Source organism: Rattus norvegicus, chromosome 4 (genome assembly GCF_036323735.1).
Source record: "Rattus norvegicus strain BN/NHsdMcwi chromosome 4, GRCr8, whole genome shotgun sequence".
In the NCBI taxonomy this organism is placed as follows: Eukaryota; Metazoa; Chordata; class Mammalia; order Rodentia; family Muridae; genus Rattus; species Rattus norvegicus.
The window spans coordinates 59,425,124-59,451,378 of NC_086022.1; the positions used below are offsets into that span (position 1 = coordinate 59,425,124).

The 26,255-nt window shown below is 42.5% G+C and overlaps 1 protein-coding gene across 5 annotated transcripts in view; it reads left to right on the forward strand.

Moving 5' to 3' along the window:
- Positions 1–26,255, forward strand: part of Ahcyl2 (adenosylhomocysteinase-like 2) — a 149,757-nt gene that overhangs the window by 76,377 nt on the left and 47,125 nt on the right. For 2 of the 5 annotated variants that reach the window (NM_001173510.2, XM_063285981.1), the window contains exon 2: positions 22,732–22,840. In NM_001173510.2, coding sequence (NP_001166981.2) covers positions 22,732–22,840 — 109 coding nt within the window. Of the gene's footprint in view, positions 1–8,527; positions 13,424–13,581; positions 13,664–14,652; positions 19,289–22,731; positions 22,841–26,255 lie in introns of those variants that run through there. The other 3 variants (XM_063285980.1, XM_008762771.4, XM_006236194.5) reach the window with 3 other exon arrangements.

The following is a 26,255-nucleotide window of genomic DNA, read 5'->3' on the forward strand; positions in this document are numbered from 1 at the left end:
AAAAGCTGCAAAGGAAACTAACAAGAAAGGTATCCTGAGATCAGAGAAGAGGTGCAGATAGATAGAGGCTTTGAAGGAGAAGGTACTGTCAGTGCAAAATCCAGACATGTGATCTAAGCCGAGAAATACCCTTAGGTTTAGCAGCAAGGACTTAGTGACCACAGCACAAATAGTTGCAGTTGATTGGCAGTCACCTGAAGACCACTGGAGAGGACATTGTAGAAAGCCAAAATCTTGGCTATGAAGCTGGATGCAGGGCGCAGTAGCCGAAGTGGCTAATAGTGAGTTTACGATGGGGGACAGGAGACCTGAACATACTCTCTGCCAATGACAGAAGCCATTAGAAACTGAACAGCTGGATAAACGGGACAGGAGTTTGTTGACAACAGAGAATAGTCTCCAAAGAGGTGAGAGAAACTTTGGTCCAAAGCATCCTTCCTCTACCATTGAAACAGAAGGGGAAAGTGGAGGTGGTAATATATACCTGCAGGCCTAGCCCTAGGGAGGCAGAGGCAGAGAGATCAAAAGTTTCGTATCATTCTTGGCTGTATAGAGTTCAAGCCTTGTCCAAGATCCATAATAAGATCTCTCTCCAAAGGAAAATGAGAAAGGAAAAAAGGAGAGGAAGGGTGTGTATAAGCTTGTGGGTTTTGGTGGTGAGAAGTTGAAAGACCATCTTCTATATAACAATATGAACAAGAGACAGAAAGGTCTCAGTAAGGAAATGGAGTAGACTAACTAGGTTATATCGATCTAACTGTATGCTTGGCTTGTTTTCAACAACTGAATACCTCAAGCAAGGGTAGTCTTGGGAATTTGAATGCGGATTTTTGTAAGCCTTCACTGTGGGTGACATTAAGACTTTTTCTTGCAGCTAGGTATAGCAATGTTAGTATTGCTGTAATATTACATTTCTTTTGTTTTGTCATGCTGGACAGAAAACCCAGGTGCCTCGTGTGCTAGGCAAACTCTACAATTAAACCATATCCCTAACTCACGGCAGACAAGTTTGGCTAGAACATCTTTATTGTAGAAAACTGTACTTAGAAACAAAATTAAAATGACTTATGGACCTCACGAGAGATGTCTGTAGCACGTTCAGGCAAGAATCAGCTTGTAACCTTTAAGTCAGAGTAAATTGTCTTGAAACCATCCAGCGCATGGAAGGTAGCATCAGCCAGTCCCTCTATTTGCACTCTTTATTTGCAGATTTGCCTACTATCCTACTTCAGTTTCTGTCTTAGTGACTTTTCTGTTGCTGTGAGGAAACATCATGCTCAAGGTAACTCACAGCAGAAAGTGTTTACTGAGGCTCACAGCTCAAAAGGATTAGAATTCATGACCATCATGACAGGGAAAACGGCAGCAGGCAGCCATAGTGCTGGAGCATCAACTCACATGAGAGCTTACATCTGATCCACAGACATGAGACACAGAGAGAGTTAACTGAGGATAGAGAGCATTTGACGCCCCACCTCTTCAAACAGGGCTACATGTCCCATTCATTCCCAAACAATTCCACAACTGAGAACCAAGTATTCAAATGTATGAGCCTATGGGGGCCATTCTCATTCAGACCAGTATAGTTTCTATTGGTGTGATAAAACTGACTAAAAGCATTTTGGGGAGGACAGGGTTTATTTGACTTACAGGTTCTCGTTGATCATCACTGAGGAAAGCCCAGGCTGCAAACTCAAGGCAGGAATCTAGAAAGGAACTGAAGTGGAGACCATGGGAAAACGGTACTTAATATCCTTAATATCCTGTACCCTTACTCCTCTAGTGACCTTTTATACAGCTCAAGTCCACCTGCCCGGAGATGGCACTGGGGACATGTCCTTAGGCCAGGCTCATGGATGCAGTTCCTCCGTTGAGTTGCCTTTCCCTCAGAATTCTAGTTTGTTTCCAGTTGACAGGAACTAACCAGCACAACTGACCTCTTTTTAGCTCAATATACAAACATACCACTATCCAATCATAACCTTTGTTTGTCTCCAAGAGCTCATGTTAATATCATAATAGAAACACAGTCCAACTTGGAAAGTCCAACAGTCTTTAAACTTTTCAACACTCTAACAATCCAAGATCTCTTTAAAAATCCAATATCCCAACTGTGGGCTCCTATAAAATCTAAAACACGTTACATACTTTGTGATTCCAAGATAGAATAGCAGAACCAGGGCACAGTTAGAATAAAAGCAAAGCAAAACCAACATCTAAGAGTGTAAACAAAGGCCTGTGGTTTAGTGCTCACCATCTGGAGCTCAGTCCCTGCCTTCTGGACTCCAAAGAGCTTAGGCAGCTCCGCCATCTGCCCACACACTAGTGCAGGCCGGCAATACTGCCACTGTCCTTGGTGTCTCCAGTATGCTGGGGTCTCCTCAGAAACTAAGATTGCACCTTTACCCATGGCCTCCTGGCCTCTCTTCAGGGACTTCAACTGGGCCACATGGTTCTGGGCCTCAGTTTCTCTCCATAACCCCTTCAATTCCAGGGTCTCCACTGCACCTTCACTTACAACTTCTCTGGGCCTTTCACGGTGCCAAGTCTCAGCTGCTCTCCATGACCTTCTCCATCTTGAGCTCTCATGCCACAAAAACTAGTACCACATGGGAGACACTTAGACACATTACCAAGTTTACTTGCCAGAGTGAAATACAGCCGTGACCCCCTCTGAACCATAGATTCCACCTACTAACCCTGAGGAAATACTTCCCAGGAGATTTTTACCTAAATGTCTTTTCTTAATCACAGATGATTTGCAGCCCTAGCTATCCAGCATCTGTCATCCCAGTAAAGCAAAGGCTTCACTTCTGCAGATTTTGTTTTGTTTTGTTTTGTTTTGTTTTTGAGACAGGGTTTCTCTGTGTATCCTTGGCTATTCTGGAACTTGCTCTTCCTTAGATTCTTAGTCCAAAATAACATGCTTAAAACCTTGCTACCAAGGTCCTTGATGTACTCTCAAAACTTCCTTCTGAAACTTCACTAGCCAGGCTTCTAGTATTGCTATTTCTGTCAACAAAAGTAGGTTAGCAAGAGGCTAGAGAGATGCCTTAGTGGTTAAGAGCATTTACTAGTCTTCTAAAGGACCTAGGTTCAATTCCCAGTTCTCACATACAACCATCTGTAAGTCTGTTAGCTCCAGAGCACCTGATATTTTATTCTGGCCTCTGTGGGCACCAGGCAGGTACATAGTGTTCATACATATACATAGGCACAGCACCTATGCACGTAAAATAAAGTTAAAAAAATTTTTTTGATTAGCTCAGCAAGCCAGAGGGAACAAGCCAATAAGCAACAATCCTCCATAGTCTCTGCTCCAGTTCCTGTCTCTGAGTTCCTGCCTTGAGTTCCTTGCCTTGGTTTTCTTCAGTGATGCAGTTGAAACCTGTAAACTAAACAAACCCTTTCCTTCCCATGTTGGTCAGTGTGTTATCACAGCAACAGAAACAAAACTAGGACTAAAATTTATGTGTAACTTCCCAATTTCCATAGTTCTTTTGGGTTCCTTCATGGGTTATGTATAAACCAAAACTTTTTTTGAGTCATCTGGCGTGCATGTCCTCAGTTGAGGTTAAACAAGATGGTTCATTGCCTTCTCAATCACTCCTCGTACAGTAAGTGTCTAGTAATTTCTAATCTAGTTAGTGGTGGTTCTTGGAGGATTTGGTGGCATTTTGTTTGTTTTGTTTTGGTTTTGTGGTTTTACTGTTTATAATGCCTGCCAGGGATGAATAGATGGCTCAGTGGCTAAGAGCACTGGCTGTTCTTCCAAAGGACACAGATTCAAATCCCAGCCCCACATGGCCGTTCACAACTGTCTGTAATTCCAGTTTGGGGGGATGGGGGTGGGGTGGGGTTCTGATATCCTCACACAGCCATACAGGAGGCAGAACACCAAAGTAAATAAAATTTAAAAATAAATTAAAATAATTTATGGTGCCACATTCCTTTAATTCCAGCAGAGACAGGAAGATTTCTGAGAGTTTGAGGCCAGTCTAGTATACATAGTGAGTTCTAGGACAGCCAAAGCTACATAATAGAGAGACCCTGTCTTAAACAAAAAAAAGGGAGTCAACAATTTTTGCTTCTTGTATTTTCGTTTCTTAAATAGGTAATAGCTTATGCTAGGATGCAAAAATAGCCACTTTCTAATGATGGTTATACTTGATTGATTTGCTTTGGAATTCAATGGACTAATGTATTTGGTTATCATGAGAAAAGCTGAAAAACTAACGAATTTTTGCAAAGTAATTGCAAAGTAATTCGACATGAGAGTGGCAGGTAGAGGAATGACAGTTGTTCTTGTCACAGACATTAGGACTGTCAATAGAGATTCTCGGTGTGTGGGATCTGAACAGTACGTTGGAAATGGCCGTCCTGCTTGTTCTTCCTTCCCATGATTTCTCAAGTCCGTTGTTTCTTTTTCTTCTGTATAGCCTGGAGATCCAGACTGTGGCTGCTTTAAGGCTGACCTTAAATTGTTCTCATTTCTGGTTGCTGCGCTTTCTCTTGAAAGTATCGCTCACAGCGCCATCTTCCCTGAGAGTATTTTTATCACAGCATCCTACAGAGACTGTGCTGCCCTACTTAGAAACCGGCTGGGCTGTTCCTTACCTGTCTCCAGTTACTGTCTGCCACTTCTCCTTTAACCCAGTGTCTTTACCCACCCATAGTTCTCGTGCAGTCCCCTCCCTTCACATGGATGTCATTGTCTCATGGTTCATGGTGTGGAGGGGAGCCCTATTTCAGATGTCAATTCTTCCATCCCCTCACCTTCAGATCTACAAAGCTCTCTGTGTTTACTCCTGTTCTCTTCCTGTTATACATAAATATATAATTATATCTAATATAAATATACTATTGGCATTATTCTGTCTACTGCACATTTGTTTTTCTCTTAATACATAAGCAATGTTGTGTATCCTTAATGTAGAAAATTAGAAAACGCATCAGCAATTCTGGAACTGTTAGGTTTTGTTAGTCTCATGGCGAGAATAGTGACACTCAGCAGTTGGCCCTCTGTAGTCGCCAAGTGCACATTTGTGGACTCACTGACTCCAGGGTGAAGATATTAAAATAAAAGTTGTAAGGTTGTGACAGTATAACTACTACATAGCTTTTACTTTTATATTAATTATTATGAACTACGTAGAGATAGCCAGTATCAGGCCATCCAAGACTACATAATTAGACCCGATCTAAAAGGAAAAAAATCACAGACAGGTGTTTCATCTCTCCCACCACCTTAGATGAGTGCTGCAGGGATCTAAGGGAAGTTGGTTGTTTCGTTTCTTAGACGTTGCCTTCTGGGCTTATAACATGGACCCCCACATGAACACAGGGCCGTATGCACTGTCGGCAAGCAGTCTACTACAAAGCTACATTGCTACCCTGACCGAGAGAACTCTGGTACTGGAAATGTTCTTATCTGTGAGTGAGATGGAGGTATACTGACTTCTAAAGTTTTATCAAGTTACAACCTTTTGATTTGTGGGGTTTGGGGGTTTTTTGTTTGTTTGTTTGTTTGTTTTTTGTCACTAAGGTTTCTCTGTGTAACCCTGGCTCTTTTGGACTCCCTTTGTAGACAACACCAGCCTCAAACTCATGAGATCTGCCTGCTTCCGCCCCCTGAGAGCGAGATTAAAGGTGTATGCCAGTGTACTTTTTATGTAGATAAGTTCTGCTTCAATAAAGTATATTTAAAAAGACAGAATATAGTAAAAACTCTGCATTTGACATTTAATAATCACACACTTTGGAACTGTAACTGCCACTTTCAGTGCTCAATTCCACAATAAAATTGAGAGTCCTGTATGTAAATTCTTTCTCATTCTGTTCTTTTAGGGTTTCAGAAGTTTTAAAGTAAACCTTGACTTTTCTTTGAGGCGGGTTTGAGGCAAACTGAACCCTGACCTAAGTAGGTCTGTGTTTGCTATGTCAGGAGAATTGTGGGTTTAAAAGTCCACGCTCCACTCCCAGGTTAAAAGACTTAACAGGAAGGGAAGACAGTAGCTTGGTGCTCAAGCATACTGCACCCTCTAATTGCTTGATTGCTTATCTGGGAAACCTGGTTGGATGAGTGGCAGGAAGCTGCCTGGTCACAGCTTGGTTATACTTGTTTCTGTTTGTCTTGTCACTTTCTACTCACGCCTGTTTCCTTTTCCTCCTCCTTCCCTCTGAGGTACCTGTCCTAGGTCATCTTAGCATCTCAGCAGCTAACATTCACTGTCTGTTTGCTAAACGTTAGCCACTTAAAAAACAGGAGTAAGACACTAATCTCAGAGAGACCTTAAATTCTAGTGTGGAAATAAACAAATTACCAATACCGTCTCAGCATTAATATGCACTGTGGCAGGGGTTATTCAGTACTGTGCAGAGTTGAATCTTTGTTTAACCTTTTCATCTGTGTATGTACAGTATGTGAGTGTGCACATAGGCTTGCCATGGCATGTGTGGGGAGGTCAAACAACTTTCCGGAACTTTCAGTTCTTGCCTTCCAAGTTTGTCTGGAAACATAGTTCTCCTGTGTCTTGCTGCTGTACTGCTGTGTCCAGGTGAGTGAGCGTCTGGGATTCTTCTGTCTCAGCCTCATGTTTTCTGGAGTAGCATTAGGGGTGCAGGTGCTCACCACTGCACGCAGCTTTGTACGTGGGTTCTGGGAATGCACACAAAGGCTCAGGCTTGCCTGGCAAGTCTTCTGCCCACCAAACCATCTCCCTAACACTTTGCTTTGATGTTTTGGGACAAGTTTTCTTGTAACCCAGGTTGACTGTGTAGCTAAGGCTGCTGAGAAGTCATTCTTAACCTAGACTGGGAACTGGAAATTGATACTGAAGGAATTTACAATCAAGCTGTAACATTTGAGAGACACATTTCTGTTCTGTGAGCATTTGGTCTCTGTATGGAAGTAGGAGAATATGGAGACCTGAGGCTCATGCCAAAGCCAAGGCAGAGCTTGCTGAGGACCTGGGACTTTATTTTGAGTACAGCAGGGCAGTTTTGGAGCACTGTAAGGAAGGAAGTGATTTGATCAGATTTAAACTAAAGAAGCTACTGATAGTCATGTATGTATAAGTGAATTCAGCATCCCTGCAGGCCTTCACGGGTGGGATGATCTCAGTTCTTACTTCTCAAAGCCTCCTCTTAGCATCCTGGCCATTAGCCAAGACTAAGTCAGAATGGAATTCTAATAACTTTTTAAAAACATACATGCACACTTGTCTTCAGATGGACACAACTGTGGTCAAACTTCAGGTAGTTGCTATTAGGAAGAAAGGAGATATAGCAAGAAATATTGTAGGTTGTTCTTTCCATTAGCCCCACTCCTCACTACGTACCAAGAACTCTTACTCCTCCTTTTCCTCTCCACTTAAATGTGGCATCTCTGCTGCTACCCTAACTGATGTCACATCCTTTACTGACTTTTTTCTTGGATAACAGATTGTCTTACATTGATTGACTATAGTAGTAATGGGGAATGAACCTGGGCAGGGCCCTGTCTGTGGTAGACAAACATACTGCTGGGATAGCTCCATCTTTAATTTTCCCCTGATGATAGAGATTGAACATAGGTTCTCTCTTCCTAGGCTGTAGTCATTTTGAAGGCAGAGACTGTCTTAGCACATTGTAAGCACCAATGAATATTCTTTGTCTGATTAAATGGATGAAGTTACTGCATGTAAGAAGATAAGATAGGGGTTAGGGATTTAACTCAGTGGTAGAGCGCTCGCCTAGCAAGCGCAAGGCCCTAGGTTCAGTCTTCAGTTCCAGGGGTGGGGGAGGGGGAAAGATAAGATAGACTTGGAGCTGAGGATGTAATTGGTAGAATATTTGCCTGGAGGCCCTGGGTTTGATTCCCAGCCACTTAACTGGGTTTGGTGTTACAGCCTATAGTCCTAGCACTTGGGAGGTAGAGACAGGAAGATCAAAAGTAGAAGGTCATTTTCATATATATGTGTTTGTGTGCATGTGAATAGTTACACACACACACACACACACACACACACACACACACACAGTTTGAGGCCAATTTGGGCTGCATGAGCCCTTCCTCAAAACAAAACAACAAAAATTCAAAACTGGATTTGGGTGTGTTAGGAAACAGACTGTACATGTTATCAGTAATGATAGTAAAGTTCACACAGCCCTGGTAGCGTCCAGCTGTCCTTGCTCTTTTAAGTACTTTTTACCAATGTTTGTTTGTTTTAATATAAGGTCTCATGTAGTACAGGCTAACCTTGAGCTTCTTATTCTCCAGCTTCTGCCTCCCAAGTGTGGGATTACTGGTGTGGATCACTCTGCTTTTTTGTTTTGTTTTCATTTATCTTTTTGGTTGGTGTGTGTGTGTGTGTGTGTGTGTGTGTGTGTGTGTGTGTGTGTGTAAAACATGTGCAATGGTGCTTGTATGGAAGTCTGGAGGTCAGAGGACAACTTCCTGGAGTTAGTCTCTCCTTGCACCATTTGGATTGCAGACATCGAGCTGGGGTTGTGTGGGGCTTGGCAGGAAGCTCACTACGCAGTGAGCCCTCACTCTGCTGCCCTACTATGCTGTTTACTTACTAACTTACTTGATTCCTTCAAAATTCCCCTTGAACAGATGAGTAAACAGGTACAAGGAGAAAAGATAATTTGTTCAAGTTACACAGTGAGTGGAGAGGTTTGGCCAGGCAATCTAATGCTACTCTGCTATATCTAGTTAAGGGCAATGTAGCTTCCTGGCACTGTGTTTATATAAACATGTATATTAATCTTTATTTTAAAAATATAAGGCCTAGGAAGATAGCTCAAGATATTGCTTTTTCAAGTACCTGGGTTTGGTTCCCAGTACCAAGATAGCAGCTTATGACCATCTGTAATTCCAGTTCTAGGGGATCCGATGCCCTCTTCTGACTTCTGAAGGCACTGGGCCCATATAGTGCATATACACATATGCTGGCAAATACTCATACACATAAAAACTTTTTAAAAACCAACAATATAAGAGTAGTATTATTATCATTTTCTAACAGATGAAGAAGCAAAGGCTTAAAAACATGTTTGGTTTGCCTGAGGAAAGCCCAGTAAGTATTAGAGCTAACCTAAAGCCTGTTAAGTCTTTACTATGTTGAATCTTCAAAACATGGGAGGTCTGAGAGGTGAGACTCTTCCTGTAAGGGAGGATGTGAGACAGAAGGGAGGACTCAAGTTCTGCTGTTGTATTAGCATTGGCATTTCAAGCTTGGAGACGTACGGGAGCGTTCTGTTCTGACAAGATGTTTTACATAAACAACTTCTAAAGGAGCTCATTTTGTGTCATGGTTTCAAGTTTTCATTCATGGTCATATAACCACTTTGTTTGAAGCTGAACTTCCTTTTTGTTCTCTTGGGGCAGACAGGAAGCAAATAGAGAAGGATCCCAATATCCCTTTCAAAAGTACAACCCCAAAAGCTTAATACCTTCCAATTAGTCCCCACATCTTAAAGCTTCTGCTAGGTCCTAGTAACACCACAATCTGGTCACCAAGTCTTCAACACATCCAAACCATAACCAGGTTTGGGAGGTCTGAGGCCTATCAATTCAAACCAACGTCACAACTAAGTAGATTGTTCTTTGAACCTAGGTGGCTGGGAACTTTAGCCTCTAATAACCAATAGCTACTGTGACTGAAGAATCATGATTGCATTTTCTTATGGCCTCAGAGACACTAAGTGGGTCAGAAATACTGAATGTTGGGACTGAATGTTTGGGTCTTTCTCAGTCCACTCTTCCCCTCAGTTTATCCTGAGTCATCAGGTGATTTGCTCAAGACATAGTCAGTCACAGTAATAATCTTTCATTGCCCTGTGCCTTATGACTCTAGGTTCCAGATGCTTGAAACTTGTACCACACAGTGACTTCTCTATGTGTGTGCTTTTCTGGCTTTGACCTCTAGAAGCCTTAACTCTGTGTCTTTTCTACGTTGAGCATGTGCTTGCTCTGACTTTGGGTTATGTGGCAAAGCCTCAGAGGTTATGATCGTACTATCAAGACCACTAGTAGGAGCACATCTGTCATATAGGACATTTAGCTGTTTTTGGAGTTAAAACAACCTCTTCTGGGTTGTTTTGGTGTAGATAGCATCCGGAGCTAGTCTAGTTTGTTGAGCGCGCTAACGCTCACCTACATGCTGTCGTAGAATAATCGTGTGCAGTTCCATCACTCCTGCTCTGGCTGTGGATGGATCTTTAGGACACTTTATGGTGAAGTATAGTTATATTGTGATCAAGTTTCTAACTGGAACACATACCTGTCTCTTATGTCTTACAACGTTCATGTCAGTGAATATACCTTAAGTTCTCAGATGAAATAGCTATTGTTTTTATTGTAGAAACAGTACAGAAAGGGGGGGTAACATTGTTGCTTTCAAATGAAGTCTGTTTTAGTTAAAACTTACACTAAGAAAACAACAGTTATGTATGTTTAGGATGCTGACATGATATATTTTCTTGGGTGTATTGCTAATCCTACTTTCCTTCAAAGTCATTTGCTTCCATGGTTTAACACTGCCATAAAGGCAGTGTTACTCTGTCATTGTCTCTGTTTACTCAGTCATTGTCTCTGTTTACTCAGTCATTATGCAAGGAATATAAACAAGAGTGTTTGGTAATTTGCTGGGTATTGACTTAAATAATTCTAAGGGTTAGGCTCCTCTTCAGCAGTAACAGATTTTGACCTTGCTTTATTCTTAAAGGTCCCACTATTGCTACAGACCACAATGGGTTATAATTGATTTGGATCAAGGAATAGAGAGTAGATCATACATCCTTGCAGAGTTAATATTTATTAAGGATTAAATGCCCTCAAAATCTCACCATGAAATAAGTCAGTAATATTAGTCCTTATAGATGTAAGATAATGTACCAAATCTTATAAAACGGACATAAACATTTTGAATATATTGACTTATATAAATACCTAGAGTGTTTTAACATACCCATACAGCACACAGAATTTTAGAGCTTACATTATTATTTCTTAGGCTCCTCCTACATGCCAGGCACTATAGTCAGATCAGAGTTGACTAAGCCCTAAGAAGCCTGCAGCCTGTGAGGAATAAGCACATGGGTGCAGCAGCTGTGATGAATATGGCTAGGCCTGGTGCTGTGGCCTAAGAGCAATATTAAACAAAAGAGAAACTCCTAAACTTAGGTGAGATTTCATGAGGACATTTATTGAAGCCGAATCTTGGGGAATTTGAATAAGTGAGGATGAAGGGGGTAAAGGTACAAAACACATTTTGCTTGAGAAAATGTTCTGAGCAAAGGCCTGCGGTGGGAAAGGATGTGGCACAGTAATGGCATTATTAAAGAGGGACCGTTGAGGCCTCAGTGTAGGCATTCTTCCTAAAGCCCCCATCAGACTGGGAGACAGCAGTTTTATTTTCACTTGTAGATTGGAAAGCTGGTGGGGTAGTGAGGGTGAGTCAGTGACAGCATCTTACCCGAGGCTGTCTGATGACAAAACCAGCCTGCTCATGGCTGCCACCCATGTGCTCATCACCTCAGGAAATAGCGGGTAGTACAGCTCACCTGCTCTAGACCGCTAATCAGTTATTGATAATCTGCCTTCTCTGGCATCTTCCAGCAACTCTTCCTGTGTTCCATACCCAAAGGATTCATTCTTTTGAACTGTGAAGCCCAATGGGGGAAAGCCTGTAGTCATAATTATAGTATGATTATAAGCTTCAGAGAAATGATCCTCTGCATCAGAGATTAACACTAGTGCTGGGCCAGCAAGGAAGCTCACCAGGTAGAGGTGTTTCTTGCACAAGCCTGGTGATGTCAGTTCAAAATGTGATGATGTCCTGGTGATGTCCTCTCTCCACACATGTGCTTTGGCACATGCTCCCCTACACACATATCCTGTACACACATAACAATAATGAATATTTTCCCTCAGGTGAGGTCTCACTATGTAGCCCCGGCCAACTTGGAATGCACACTGAGAGATCTGCCTGCCTCTGCCTCCCAAGTGCTAGGATTATAAGCATGTGTCATTGTGACTAGCAGTAATTTTTTTAAGGAGTCCCTGGTGTTTTAGGTCTGTTATTGGGCTTCCTATGTTAGGGACTGAACCTATGGCCTTACACGTGTTGGACAACTGCTTTACTCCTTAGCAACTCTCAGCCCTTTGTGGTACTCTTGTTTTCTTGAATCTGGCCTCATACTCACTATGTAGCTGAGAATAAATAACCCTGAACTCACGATCATCTTGCCTTCATCTCCTACCACTGGGATTGTAGGAATGAAGCATTTGGTCTGACATCTCTGTGGTCTCCTCCTCCTCCTCTTCCTCTTCCTCCTTCTGCTCTTCCTCTTCCTCTCCCTCCTCCTTCTCCTCTTCTTTTTCAAGACAGGATCTCACTATGTAGACCAAGGTAGCCTGAAAGTTAGAGATCTGTCTGTCTTTGTTTCCACACCCTATATTCCCAGCCTCTACTGTCCCCTATTAGATAACATCCTCTAGGAATAAATTAAGCAGATATATCTGCTCTCTCTCTCTGTGTGTGTGTGTGTGTGTGTGTGTGTGTGTGTTCACAGTTTTTCAAGTTATGCTTTATTTCCAAATTTCAGAAATGTGCAGAAAGGAGGAAGCCTGTATGGGGGAACATAATGCAAAAACAACTGAGATCCTTTCTAATCAGATGGTGTATACAGGGAGGGATACTGCAATGACATCCTGTTTCATCCTGACCCCAGACCTATGAGGGAAAATCAGTATTGGACTTGAGGCACTTGTCTGAGACCCCTGGGTCTCCTGTATGCCCTCACTGAGACCAGGATTTGGGGGGGGGGGGGAGTATGTAGGGAGGGGTGGTGGGCAGTTCTGTCTAGCCTCTGTGAAACATTCCAGTCAGCATTGTGCTGTTTCTTTAACAAAGGCCCCTTAGACCTACCTTCCTGTGCCATCTCTCAGGGAGCCAGCAGAGGGAGCTGTGGTCCCAAAACTTTTTTCAACATTACAAGTTTTAGCTTTGCAAAAAAAAAAATCTTCCCTGACTTCATCTGAACCCCGATGCAATAAGAATTTAACCTAAGATAGGTGGTGGTGCCAGCCCCCTGATGGAGCAGACAGGGAGCTTCTGTAGCTGCTTGAACTTGACAGCCATAAGGAACTCTGGTTTCAAGGAAACGCCTGTTTACTGTACTGATCCAAATCAGCAGCTCTCAAGAAAGGGGAGTGCCTTCTTGACCCCGATCTTTATTGATCTTGGTATCAGCACTTCCAGTGACGTGTCCTGACGGGGCGGGAGAAAGTTAACTAGGGCCTTATACTCAGAGAAGAGAGCCAGCCTGTTGCTGAAGGAAGTCCGCACAGAGGAGATAGGCTAGAGTGCCTTGTAGGAACTGCAGTGCATCCGCTCTGATTTTGAATAACAGGCAGAGGTTTTGAGGTTGGCTGGTAAGAGATTCGCCAGGCGGTTGGTGATCTTGATTTCAACAGGAAGCTTCTGTGAAAGATAAGAGCTTCTTTTAACCCCTGACCACTAAGCTGGTAGTGTTCTCTGGGGTCCTCAGGTAACCCTGGCCTTTGCAAACCAGCTTTCCGTTTTGCTTCAGGACACCCCTTAGCCAAGCCCGCACTATGGAGAAGTGGGACGGTAATGAGGGCACCTCTGCTTTCCACATGCCTGAGTGGATGGTGAGTTCTACCGCTGTCTCCTTGCGCTGCTTCTGACAGGACAAGGAAAGGACCATCTGTAAGGAGCCACTGCTGGGAAAACAGTTACTACCCTTCTGATTATCTCCTATGCACTGGGTCCCTCCTGGGTTGTAATTGCCAGTGAAGCCAGGGAAAGGCAGTTAAGAGCAGGTAGGCCAGAGCAGCAGATTCCCCGGGTGGTGGGTGCTGACCTACTGTGCTGGTGTACTGCACAGATAGATTATTCTTTGATTGTTTTGTATTCTCTTTCAAGTTAATGTTAAGTTGTGCCTCATGGGTATAAATTAAAAAAGAATATGGGGAAAGGGAGACACAAAACTAGAACTTATAAAAATGTTACATTCTCCCAGTACCTGGCAAAATTTAAACATTTCTCCCTTACCTGCCTTTTTTTTTCCCAGTCAACTCCTCTGAGTATGTATATTGCTATATTCTCTTATATATGTATATACATAAGAGAACTTTCATTCTCTTCATACTGTTTTCCCAGATACCATATTTGCCTGATAAATAATTTTAGTAAAATAATTTTAAGTTGATATTTGTTAATAAGAACTAGCACATAAAACCAACATTGTGGAGCATAGTGGCATAGGCCTGTCATCCCAGCACTTGCAGGGTAGCAGCAGGAAAATCAGGAGTTCAAGCCCAGCCTCAGCCTCATAGTGAGTTTGAAGCCAGCCTGGGCTCCAGCTGGTCCTATCTCCAAAACCAATAATGACAATGAATTATAACTTTTTAAATTCAGTTTCAACTGTTGATTTAAAAACCCTTTTAATTACATTTTATTATGGGTGGGAAGGTGGTTTGTGTGCCGCAACACATGTGTAAGTCAGAGGACAACTTGCAGGAGTCAGTTCTCCTTTCTGGGGATAAATCAGGTTTGGCTACAGGCATTTCTGCCTGACGATCCATCACCAGTCTCTTAACTGTTGATTTGAAAAACTCCTTAGTGTCCTGACTGGTTTCTTATAACTTCAGTCTGACTTCTTGGGTTCTATCTATATATTTCCCTATTATAAACTTGTTATACTTTTTATAATGCATTCTAAGTTCTCTTTAGTGTTTGTAGAGTTAGGGACTTAAAGAGATAACTATTAAAATAATAAGATTAAATATATACCAGATCTAACAAAGGCCCAGTAGAAAATTCTACCTGTACATGGTGACTGTGAGGCCAACCTGAGCTCTAACTAATCCTATCTCAAAACAAATGGTGGCAGCAAATGCTTAACTTTTTGTCATTGAAAACAAGATTTGTTTATTTTACATGCATCTGTGTGCCTGCTTGTCTGTATGCTCTCAACGGACTTGCAGGTTCCAGCCGAGTCCAGGAGAAGATGACGGATCCCCAGAAACTAGAGATACAGTCTGTTGGGAGCCATCCGGTGTGAGTGCTGGAAAGTGAACCCAGGGCCTCTGAGAGAGCAGCGGGTACTCTTAACCCCTGAGCAATCTCTCCAGCCTCCGTGTCATTTTTATAGAAGCTGTTGGTGGTGTTCTTTTATAATCTTATAGCATTGCGCATGTTTGACAGATACCTGATGGAAAGCAGCTGCATTCGTAAGATGATTTCAAATGCAGTGGTGATTGAGACTAGTGGCAGTGACTCACTTCATTCCTCTGGCTTGCTTTTTAACTCTTGTTTTGATTTCCTTCTGTTTTTTGAATCTCCAGCAACTTAGTAATAACTGAGAAAGTAGGAAATTTGGTTTTGTTACAGAAGGGACCACAGTGAGGCACTAAATTTTGTTTCTGAAAAGGAGTACTACAGGAGAACCCTACTGGACACAGCTGTGCCACTCCAAAGCCAAACAAAGGTTCTCATCTACTTTCTGTAAAGGACAGTGGTCATTGTACCCAGGTAGCATGTCCTCTCAGAAAGAGCTGCTCCTGGGTCTGCTCCTTTTGCCCCTCTGTGATGTGGACAGAAATCTGTCCTACGGACCTGAGGACTGCTGCTTTAGGCGTAATAGGCGTGTGGCCGAGGGCTTCCTGGTGTGTGGAGGACATCTTAAATATTTTGATGTATCTCTCTCATTTAGCCTTTATTTAAAGAAACAGGAAAATTCTCTTTAATCAGTAGAAAAGCAGTGAGGAGTGATAGGGAGAGGCCTGTCTTCAGGAATGCCATGAGCTCAGTTGCTTTTCTCTTTGATTTTTGAGACTTTCCTCCAGATGCTGCCCAAGTCATTGACCTCTGATCTGCTCTGAAGGTGACACTGTAACTGCTTAGGCAGCAGCCGGCCCTGTGCACCTCGAGTGTGTTGCCTGTAGATTTCCAGATCTCACCTGCAAACTGTAGAAGTGCCTTTTAATCTCCAGCAGAAAACTCTGGAGCCAGATCCAACACGTGAATAAAATGTCAAGAAAGTTTAAACAAATGTCTGCCTTACTCTGCAGTGAATAGATCAGCAGTGGAAAGGCTCTGCCACCAGAGGTCACGGAGGTCACGAGGCCTCGCACCAGCCTTTTCTGAGGAACATAGAGCAGTTGGACCCTGCCACCCAATGTCCATTGTTAGTAATCACCAGCAAGGGGTCCTGTGTGCCTGAGATTGGTAGAGGGTTCAGGCCATACTCTGTGTAGGAATATAAGTCAGGACGGAGTGTGGAAGCCCCAAGCTCAGTAAATGACTAGGTAGATCTCGAAGCTGACTAGAAATTCCTGCTGAAACCTCCACTCCTCAGCTGTTTTCATGTGAAGGAATTTTTTTTTTTTTTTTTTTTTGGTTCTTTTTTCGGAGCTGGGGACCGAACCCAGGGCCTTGCACTTCCTAGGCAAGCGCTCTACCACTGAGCTAAACCCCACGTGAAGGAATTTTTACGTCTGTCCAAGCAGTTAAAATGCTGGGGCACTGGAGCGCACATTCTGTAAGGATTTACTGCCATCGTTTATCCTCCCTGATAAATCCTCAGCCCACCCCCATCAGGTAAAGCATCTTGCCTCGGACCCATGGAGGTGACAGTAAGTGTTGTCACAGTTCAGTGTTTTCCTCCACCACTCCAGCAGGGCTTGGTAGTCTTCCATGTCGAAGCTGGTTGCTTAACCTTGAGCACAGGGCCAGCTTGCTGCAGTATTCTTTGGGGTTAAAAGTAATCCTCTTTGTAGGTAAAGAACTCATTTAGACTGTTCATTTGGTTTGGAAACCAAATACTCTTTAGGAGTATTTGTACTGTCTCTGCTTGTCAATAAAACCTAAACTTCATGCTCTCTCTTTTAGGGATTATAGGCATCTGTGTGTTCTAGATTATGAATTTTTGCCTTAAAAGAATGAAATACTAATATTTTAGATTTGTGTGTCAAACCGTCTTGTGCCCTTGCTTTGTCAGGGCACATTTTATGTGTGCTGCTTGCTGTGTGTGTGTGGATGCTGGAGGAGAACTTGACTGTTGTCCCTGGCACTGGCTGCCTCTTCTTTAGACAGAGCCTCACTGTCCTGGAACTCACTAAGTAAATGAGGCTGGCTGGCCAGTAAGCCCCAAGGATCTGCTTGTCTTTGCCTCTCAAGTGCTGGCATTAAAACATGGCCAACAAGATGGCTCTTTTTACACGAATTCTGGAGATTGAATCGAAATCAAACTTAGGCAAGAGCATTTGCCTACGATGCCAGAGGCTCTAAGTTCAGTTCCCAGCATCATTACTTAAATAATAACAAAAGCACCTTGCTCTTTGTCAAATTAAGATAATAATGACTACTTCTTAGCACATAGCCCAGCAAGGTGGCTCATCAAGTAAGGATTCTTATTATGAAAGTGATGGACCCCAGTGTCATTCTCAGCTCACATAGAAGGAGGGAACTGGCTCCCACAATTGTCCTCTGACACCCCTGCCTCCAGGAAATACATGTAGTAAAAAAATCTTTTAAAAGATAGAAGGAACATGTGGGCATGTGATACACATTAGCGCACCACCTCTTCCAGAGAAATCAGAGAACATTATGCAGTATGACCTTTTCTCTGGAAAGAAAGATTATCTTTGCAAAACAAGCTTTCATTTTGGCCTTTCTTGTCCTCACAAGCAGTTTCTCCTCCACTCTCCTCCCCTTCCCTCTCTTCTCTCCTCTTTTCCTTCCTCTTCTCACTATCAAATCATATCCCCACCCAAATTTGTAGCAGGCATCTAGTGTAGCATTCCTTGGCTCCTTTCAGAAATGAGAATCAATGAGACAGTTTTGCTTCTATTCGGTTGAGTCTGTAGTTGGCATGTAATAAGGTCACTGTGACTCTGGGAACTCAGTGACAAATTCTCTCACACCTCCCAGGAAACATTTTTTTTTTAAATTTTGTGTGTGGGAGCTGTATGTGTGGTGCATGCACATGAATGTATGGGTGTGCATACTCAACATATGTGCATATGCACACCCACTGTGTGTGTACTCGAAGAAGTTAGAGGAGAATGCTGGATGTCTTTATTCCTGTCTGCCTTATTGCTTTAAGACAGGATCTTTCACTGACCCAGAAGCTTGGAAGCTCGCCATTTCGACCAGGCTAGCTGAGCAGTGAGCTCCCAGGATCTGACTGCACACCAGAGTACTAGGGTAATAGTGCACCCAGCCATACCCAGCATTTTACATTGTCACTGAGGATTCTGCCTTATGTCTCCATGCTTGCAAAACAAGGGCTCCTAACCCGCAGAGCCATCTCCCCAACCCCAAAACGTGCTTTTCCTTTTCTTCCTTTTTTTAAGTAAAAAGTAAATGGATCACTCAATACTAAAAAAGTTTTAGTTTTGAGATAAAACTAGATACTGAATGTAAAAACCTGCATAGACAATATGCAAACTCAAGTCATGGTAGTACATTTGGACAACTGAGGCAGGAAGATCTTGAGCTCCAGGCCAGCCTGAGCTGCATTGTGAGACTCTGTGTCTAAATAAATATACAAATAAGTTTTAATTGAGAGTAAACAAAAAAAGAGCAAGGAAGTTGATTTCCTTGGTGGTAGAGCTGCTCCCTGGCTAGCCCACGGGCAGAGTGCAGCATGGGGCTTCCCGACTACTTGACATCATCTTTTTCCTTCTCTTTATAAATTCCCTCATTGTTTCAGTGGGTCGTAGTTAATTTTTTTCTAATGAGGTGAGGTTAACTAAAATCATCTGACATAGAAAAGGAGGAGGTAAAGTTAAAAGGGAACCTAATTAGCAAGTTAATTATATCAGGAAAAAGTGCACTGGTTATATAAATAAGCCATTGACGTATGCATGTATGTTGGGCTTTATCTAGGGACTTGTTAAGGTTTAGAGGTCAGAGGAGCCGTGTAATGATGCAATAAATAAAGCCAAACTTCCAGGGTTAGGAATGGCTGACGAGCCGCTAACAGAGCTGCCTTATTATTAAATCCGTTGTACGGCTGAAAGGGTTGCTGGAGCTGCTTCAGAGATAGCCACCTCCCTCAAAAGGAAAAAAAAAAAAATAGAAGCAAGCTGGAACCAGAGCCAGCAGAACTGCTGATGAGGAAAGTTTAAAAGCCTTACTACCAGGGTCCTTGGACCAAAGAGGTGGCCTACTGCTAGTAATGTCACTGTCTGCTGGCTGGTAGCGTCACTATGCTGAGCAGCAAGAAGAAATACATTGTCAATAGCAACTCTAGGATTAAAGCCCAGGTGAGGCTAAGCTCCTGTTTGCCAGTCTTGCTGCGGCAGCCATTACCATCCAAGGCAAGCTGCTTATACCCTCCTTCCCCTCCTGCCCAGCCTTCATCCTTCCCTCTGGCATGTGGCAAGCTACCCATTTTTACCAGCTTCTTTCTTCCCTTGCCTTGGTGTTAGGCAGTTCTGAAGTGGAAAAGAAGGGGTGCCTGCAAAAACTCTGGTTTCTGACAAGGTAGGGAAATTAGGTAAATCTTGGTAGATTCTGCCAAGGTGCCGTAACTCGCCGGGCAGATGATTGTTTTACAGAACAGGCTGTGTGAGTGAGCAATGTATGGTTCTGATGCAGCCGCCAGAGATGCCCCACTTAACTCATGTTTGGTTATCGGTGAAAAGTAAACACTTGTTATTGGGAAATTGCATAACTTACTATATTAAATGATTTTCTTATTAACATTCTTATATATTAAAAAGATTAAGGGGACTTGGATTTAGTGAGAACTTAAGAGCCTGTTTCCTTAGAAAGAGACAGCGTCTGTGATGGGATTCTGACGGCTGAAAGACTATGGGACAAGGAACTACCTTGAGATGACAGGGCAGCTGGGTTTCTGCATGACAGTGTTACTAGGCTAAGTAGGGGAAACTCAGAGGGAGTGACTCGCCCCCTCTAGTGGTCAATATGTACACATGCCTGTCTGTGTGCACACACATGTGGCTATTATACCTGTGTGTATGATTGGCATAGGGAGGCGGTGTTGCATATCTGAGGTAAGATTTATCTTTTAAGCCTTTTTAAAAACGTGCCCTCTACTGAAGATTCGGCTTTATTGAGGTGGTTGGAGAAGTGTTCATTCCTTTTGCTTGATGGGCCTCTGAGAAAGAACGAAGTGGGTATCTGGAACCAGGTCGATGACCTGAGTGTCAGCATTTGCACCTGAGTTCTATGCACCTCACCTTCCACCTTGCCTGTTTTACCAACCCTTTAAAAAGTACTGCATGCAGACTCAGTGCTTACTACGCTTGTTAATATTCCCTCAGGTACAGACGATGGCGAGAGAATGAACTCCTCCAGGGTCCTTGATTCAGCACATGAGTGGGTAGGATATGGCAGGTACCCACGTGTGTCTGAGAATTTTACGGGTTAATTAAAAATCAGGCCATATGGGGCCAGCCTATAATTCATGGAGAGTACAGAAAAGAAGACATTATGTGAAATGCTGTGCTAGAAGTACATAGAGTCAGGGGCCTCCTGTTGGAGTGCATAGAAAAGGCACTTTACCCTTTTTGGAGTAAATTGGTGCCTTTAGCAAAATAATCAGACTTGTCCCTTTCCATTCTGCAGTGAACTTCTCACCCAGTGACTAGCCCTGTTACCAAAACAACTTGTGAGCTCTGAAGCGCTGTGTGGCTGCTGCTGCTGCTGCTGCTGCTGCTGCTGCTGCTGCTGCTGCTGCTGCTGTGTTGTTGTGTTGTTGTTGTTGTTGTTACAGCTCTGGAAATGCTGTGACTTCCCTGAGACACAAGGGCTCAGCTTTCACTCTGGCATTAGTCCTCTTGTCTCAGTGACTCAAGAGTTACCTCTTAGTGCAGGAGGTGCAGCCACTGATGTCATTCTGACAGGATCCACCTGTTTACCATTAACGGTAGAATCAGTTGTCAGATTTATAATTCTTCTCTGTAAACTTTTGTCTATACCACTAATCATCTAAGCAATTGTGTAAATGTTTGGTTAGGAGAAGCTTATTAATAAAATAAGAGGTCGGAGCTTTGATCAGTAACCTTCAACAACCTTCAGCTGTCAGACACACAGGTAAAATTAACACGAAAGTCACTATCAGATGCTTCAACTATAACCTGCAGAGTGTGATTTGCGTATGCAATCAGTACAGTCGTTTACTCCTTCCACATCTGTAGCCATGGCTAATAATCAAGCATTTGGCTTTTAAATATTAAAAATTAGTTTTTTACTAGTATCTAAAAAACTAACACATTTTAGGAAATCTTAAACAAATTAAAATGGTTACCTGCTGTAGGTGGACTGAATTTTAACCCACTCTAAAAGCTGTGGTGGAAGTGCTTTTATTTTATTGTTCTTATGGGAAAATTATATTCACAAAATCATCCTGACCAACATCACAAAGTATATTAATGGCATAGCCAAGATTTCAGTGAGATGTAGAATGTTCTGTCTGAATGAAAAACCTTACTCAAAATTAGCACACCACACTGAGACGCTCACAGCTCCGGGCAAGGGTCTTTTCTCATCTAGACAGGGAAGAGCACAGATTTCTTTTTCCAGCTTGCATTTTCAGTGAAACAATAGAAAATGTTTCTGAATATGACTTAACTTCCTAAAACTTTAATTTAATCATAATACTGCCATCTGGGTCACAGTTATCATGTACAGAGTATATAGTCATTGATAAAAGTTGAAGATCAAAAAATTATTCTTTCCTAAAATTTTTGTTTGTTTGTTTGTTTTGTTGCTTTTGGAGACAGAGGTTTTCACTGTGCATTCAGGTAGAGCTTTGAACCCATTGTGTTCTTCTTCATTGGCCTCCTGAGTGCTGGGCTTACAGGGATCTACCACCATCCTCAGTCCCAAGGATGTGTCCCCCTTCGCCCCCAGACCAGGACTTTTTGCATGCTAAGGAAGCACTCTACACTAAAGCTATATTCCCAACTTTCTGAGGGGGAGGAGAGGACAGGATCTCTGTGTAAACTCCCTAAGTAGTCGAACATGACTTTGAAGTTCAGAGTCTCCTGCCTCCACCTTCAGAGTGCTGGGCTTACATGGTGCACCACCACTCCCAGTTATGCAGGGCTAGGAACTATACCAAGGGTTTAGTGCATGCAAGGGAAAGCATGCTACCTACTGAGCCACATCCTTGGCCCCAAAGAGTCGTCCTATTCAAACATTGATTTGTTCAAGCAAATAAACTACATGGGAAGGTAACAATCTGTAATAATGCACGCTGTAATGAATTGATTCCTCAAAATACAGGTGTGTTTTCTTCATATAAGGAGTTGTCGGGCTGGAGAGATGGCTCAGCCGTTAAAGGCTAGGCTCACTACCAAATATATAAGGAGTTGGCTTGAATGAGAATAGCCCAAAAAGGCTTGGTCAATAGGGAGTGGCACTGTTTGAGAAGGATTGGGAGGTGTGGCCTTGTCAGAGGAAGTATGCCACTGTGGGTGAATTTTGAGTTTCAAAAATCCATGCCACGCCCAGTTCCCTTTTCTAGGCCTATGAATCCAGATGTAGCCCTCAGCTAATACTCCAGTGCCTACCTGCATGCTACCCTGTTCCTCAGTGTGATAATGAACTAAACCTCTGAAAGTGCTTTCTTTTATAAGAGTTGACTTGGCCATGGTGTCTCTTCATAGCAACAGAGCAGAAACTAAGATATGTAACTAGAGTTCTTTCTTTCTATAATGGGGGTTCTTTTTCTTTGCAGATTCAGTTTGCTGACCAGAAGCAGGAATTCAACAAACGTCCCACCAAAATTGGACGTCGCTCTTTGTCTCGTTCCATCTCTCAGTCATCTACTGACAGCTACAGCTCAGGTGAGTGCTAAGCTGCCGTAGACCCCCCTGTCAAAGTTAGTTGGTGTCGGCAGCAGACCTTCCACCTACCCAAGACCAATCTTTCTTGATAAATAGCCTTGAAAAAAATTACTTTGAATTAAAATTTAAACCAAAATTCTAGATAGAATCTCTGGATTTCTTGGGACCTCTAAGTAGAGTTTAATTGAGGCCTCAGTTTCTGACAGAGGCAGAAAAGGATGAGTAAGGAAATTGAGCTCTTTGATTTAGTCAGGAGCATGTAGTTCACCAATGGTTTCCATTCAATGACATGTACAAAGACATTCATTTTTTCCCCACTCTTTAAGGGTCTTGTCCCTCTAGATGGTACTTACAAAGTAAGTTCACAGAGTAAGGGCTGTGTGCATGCTAAGACAGCACTTCATACCTCAGCCACACATCCAGCCTCTTTTGCAGTGAAAAGTGGGGACAGGGTCTCAGCTCCCCTAGGTAGTACAGGTCCCTAGGTAGTTAACAATGATTTTGAAGTTCTAATTCTCTAAGCTGTTGTAGCTGTTTGAAGTAAGTGGGTGCTTTGCCTTCTCACAGCTGTGACCTCGCATTACTTACTACTCCTTCCCTCCTCACAGGGCTGCCTTCTCACTTAACATCAGATGAGTGTTGTAGGCCCAGAGAGCAATAGCTGTTTGTAAACACAACAGTCCCCGGTGTGAGTCTGACCTAACATGAGGGCATTTTACTTGTTCTTCCGTTAGAAGGCGGGGGAGTCAGGGGTTTGCCCTGCTTATTACTTAAGTACTGCAGCTTTCCAGTTGGATAGGTTGTCATTACTCACTACTTACATGTCTGTGTTTATTTTCCATCCACAATAATTGGAAATGAGGACCACTGTAATATCCATGTCTATGGTTTGTATCTAAAGATGGGGAAATTGGTTCTTATTTTATTCTACTGAAGTAACTCTGTTGAAAATTCATGAACTGGTTGATTTAACTCCGGAAGCCATAATGTGAAAATGAATTATCGGATCCTCTGTAACATTGTAAGATATGTGTTTGGCATATTGTCTATGGATTGGTACTAAATAATAATGATTTAAGTTTTTCACTCAAGCCCAATCTTTTCCCTGCACAGCCAGAGCCATACATCTGTGTTCTTGAAACCAGTGCCTACCTTCCCACCCGAGCACCTCATGTAGTGAGGATACTTTAAAAATACTGTATTCCTAGAAGAATGTGGGTGATCCCTTGGTTTCCAAGTAAGCCTGCAGTACTTGTATAGCTCATTGATTAATAATATTAACTGCCCTCATCCTGATAAGTTTGGACCTTGTAGATTGAACTATATGAAATTGCTTTCTGTGCTAGCTAAATTTATGTCAACTTGACACAGGCTAGAGTCATCAGAGGAGGGAAAATGTCTCCATAAGATCGGACTGTAGGAAAGTCTGTAGGACATTTTTTAAATTAATGATCCATGTGAGAGGGCCCAGCCCCTTGTGGGTGGGGCCTTCCCTGGGCTGGTGGTCTCAGGTGTGTAAAAGAGGAAGCTGAGCACAGCCATAGGCAGTACCCTTTTGTGGCTTCTGCATCTCCTGACTCCAGGTTCCTGCTGTGATTGACTCCCTTTGGTGATATACAGCCATGTGGAGATGTAAGCTAAGTAAACCCTTTCCTCTCCAACTTGCTTTTGGTCATGGTGTTTCATTGCAGCAATAGGACCCTAGGACACCATCTTTATTTTTTAAAATTATCACACATTTGTTTTATGCCCCTTTACATGCAGGTACAAATACAAGTTTGTATTCCATGAGCATGAGAGCCTTGGTTGTCTCTATATCAGGTGTGTCTGTATCACAGGTGTGTGTCTTAACACACCAAACAGTATTTGGGTCATAGTAGATACTAATATTTGCTGTAAGGTTGAGGAAAACTGAGGAAAGAGATGACTTTTGCAGCCCGACCCACATTTACGCTAATCTTCAATACACAATGAGAATATCGTACAAGAAGGGGGTCCCCTGTCAGAGGTGGTGTCTGCACAGCAGGCTTATGCTGGGGAAACAAAGTTGTCAGCCTAATGTATCCACTGAAGGATATTAAAGCCAGGAGCAAGGAATCACAACACTTGGTTTTGGAGAAAAAAGTAGAAATAATCTGGTGGATGCTGAAATTGCCATCTGTGTGACTGTAGCATCCATGACAAATGTCCATCTGGCCTCATAGAGAGCATTTAAATGACAGGATCACCTAGTTTATCTAGTTATTTATTTCCCAATCAGCCTAAGCCCTTACATAATCTCTAGTACTTAAATATTATGCTTAGAAATAAAATTTATCATTTCTATTCCCTGTCTTCTTAGGATAGTGTACTAACCTGGGTGTGCTCATCTGGATACAGTCTAGATTATGTTTTCAGAAATATTATCTATACATGTAGTCCTCACAATAATTTCTGGCCTAATGTCTAGGAAGTATTATTCCCATGATCTTAGTACTTTGATTTATTGCTAATGTTTTTGAGGCAGTCTCTCTCCATGCCTTGCTGTCTTAGAACTTGTTTTGTATATAAGGCTGGCTTCAAACTCCAAGAGAACTGACCATCGCTGCCTCCTGACAGCACTTTTTAATATAAAACTCTTCTCCTAAGCTACAAAACTCACAAAAGCAAATGAACAAAATAACCTTTTCTTCATTTTCAGACCAGAATCATTTATGAAAATGTTACCTTTACAATGAGTGAATTGGTTACAGATGAGAAAGAATTAAGTACTTTACTTCTCAGGTGAGAATGAAGTACTTTACTTTTAATTAGCAGTTACAAATTTTGAGAGACTTTTAGATTTTCTTTTTCAAATTGTGTTTGTTTGCATTGGAAAACTAACATAACTTCTCACATACTTCTGGAGTCATTCATTAGTACAATCCATTCACACTCAAACATGGGTACCTACTATTATTTCCACTAACAAATAAATAGATTGGGCCCAAGGGGACCTGCCTGACTTTAATTAATTTAATAGGACTAATTCAATCATAATTCTGACTTCTTGCTTCCTAACAAGCTCCCACAGTCTCACAGGTGCTGGAAGATAACAGGAAATCAGGTGCAGCTGGGTGTGTGTGTGTGTGTGTGTGTGTGTGTGTGTGTGTGTGTGTGCGCCCGCGCGCGCGCGTGCTCGAGCTTGTGCATGTGTGCAATAGGATGAACTGTGGATTAATGACTCATCAAGTTTGGTTCTTGAAAGTCAAAGGAGACATCCCACCGTAAAATTGTGTTGTACTTCATAGATAGTAATCTTTTCTGCCTATAGACTAAAACAATTTAGAGGCTATCTCATGTCCCTATAAGATTTTTTATTAGTGGTAGTTTAGAGAAAGGGTAACCCTATGGAGCAGGGGATCTATTATACTCCCTGTTTTATATTAGGGTAATT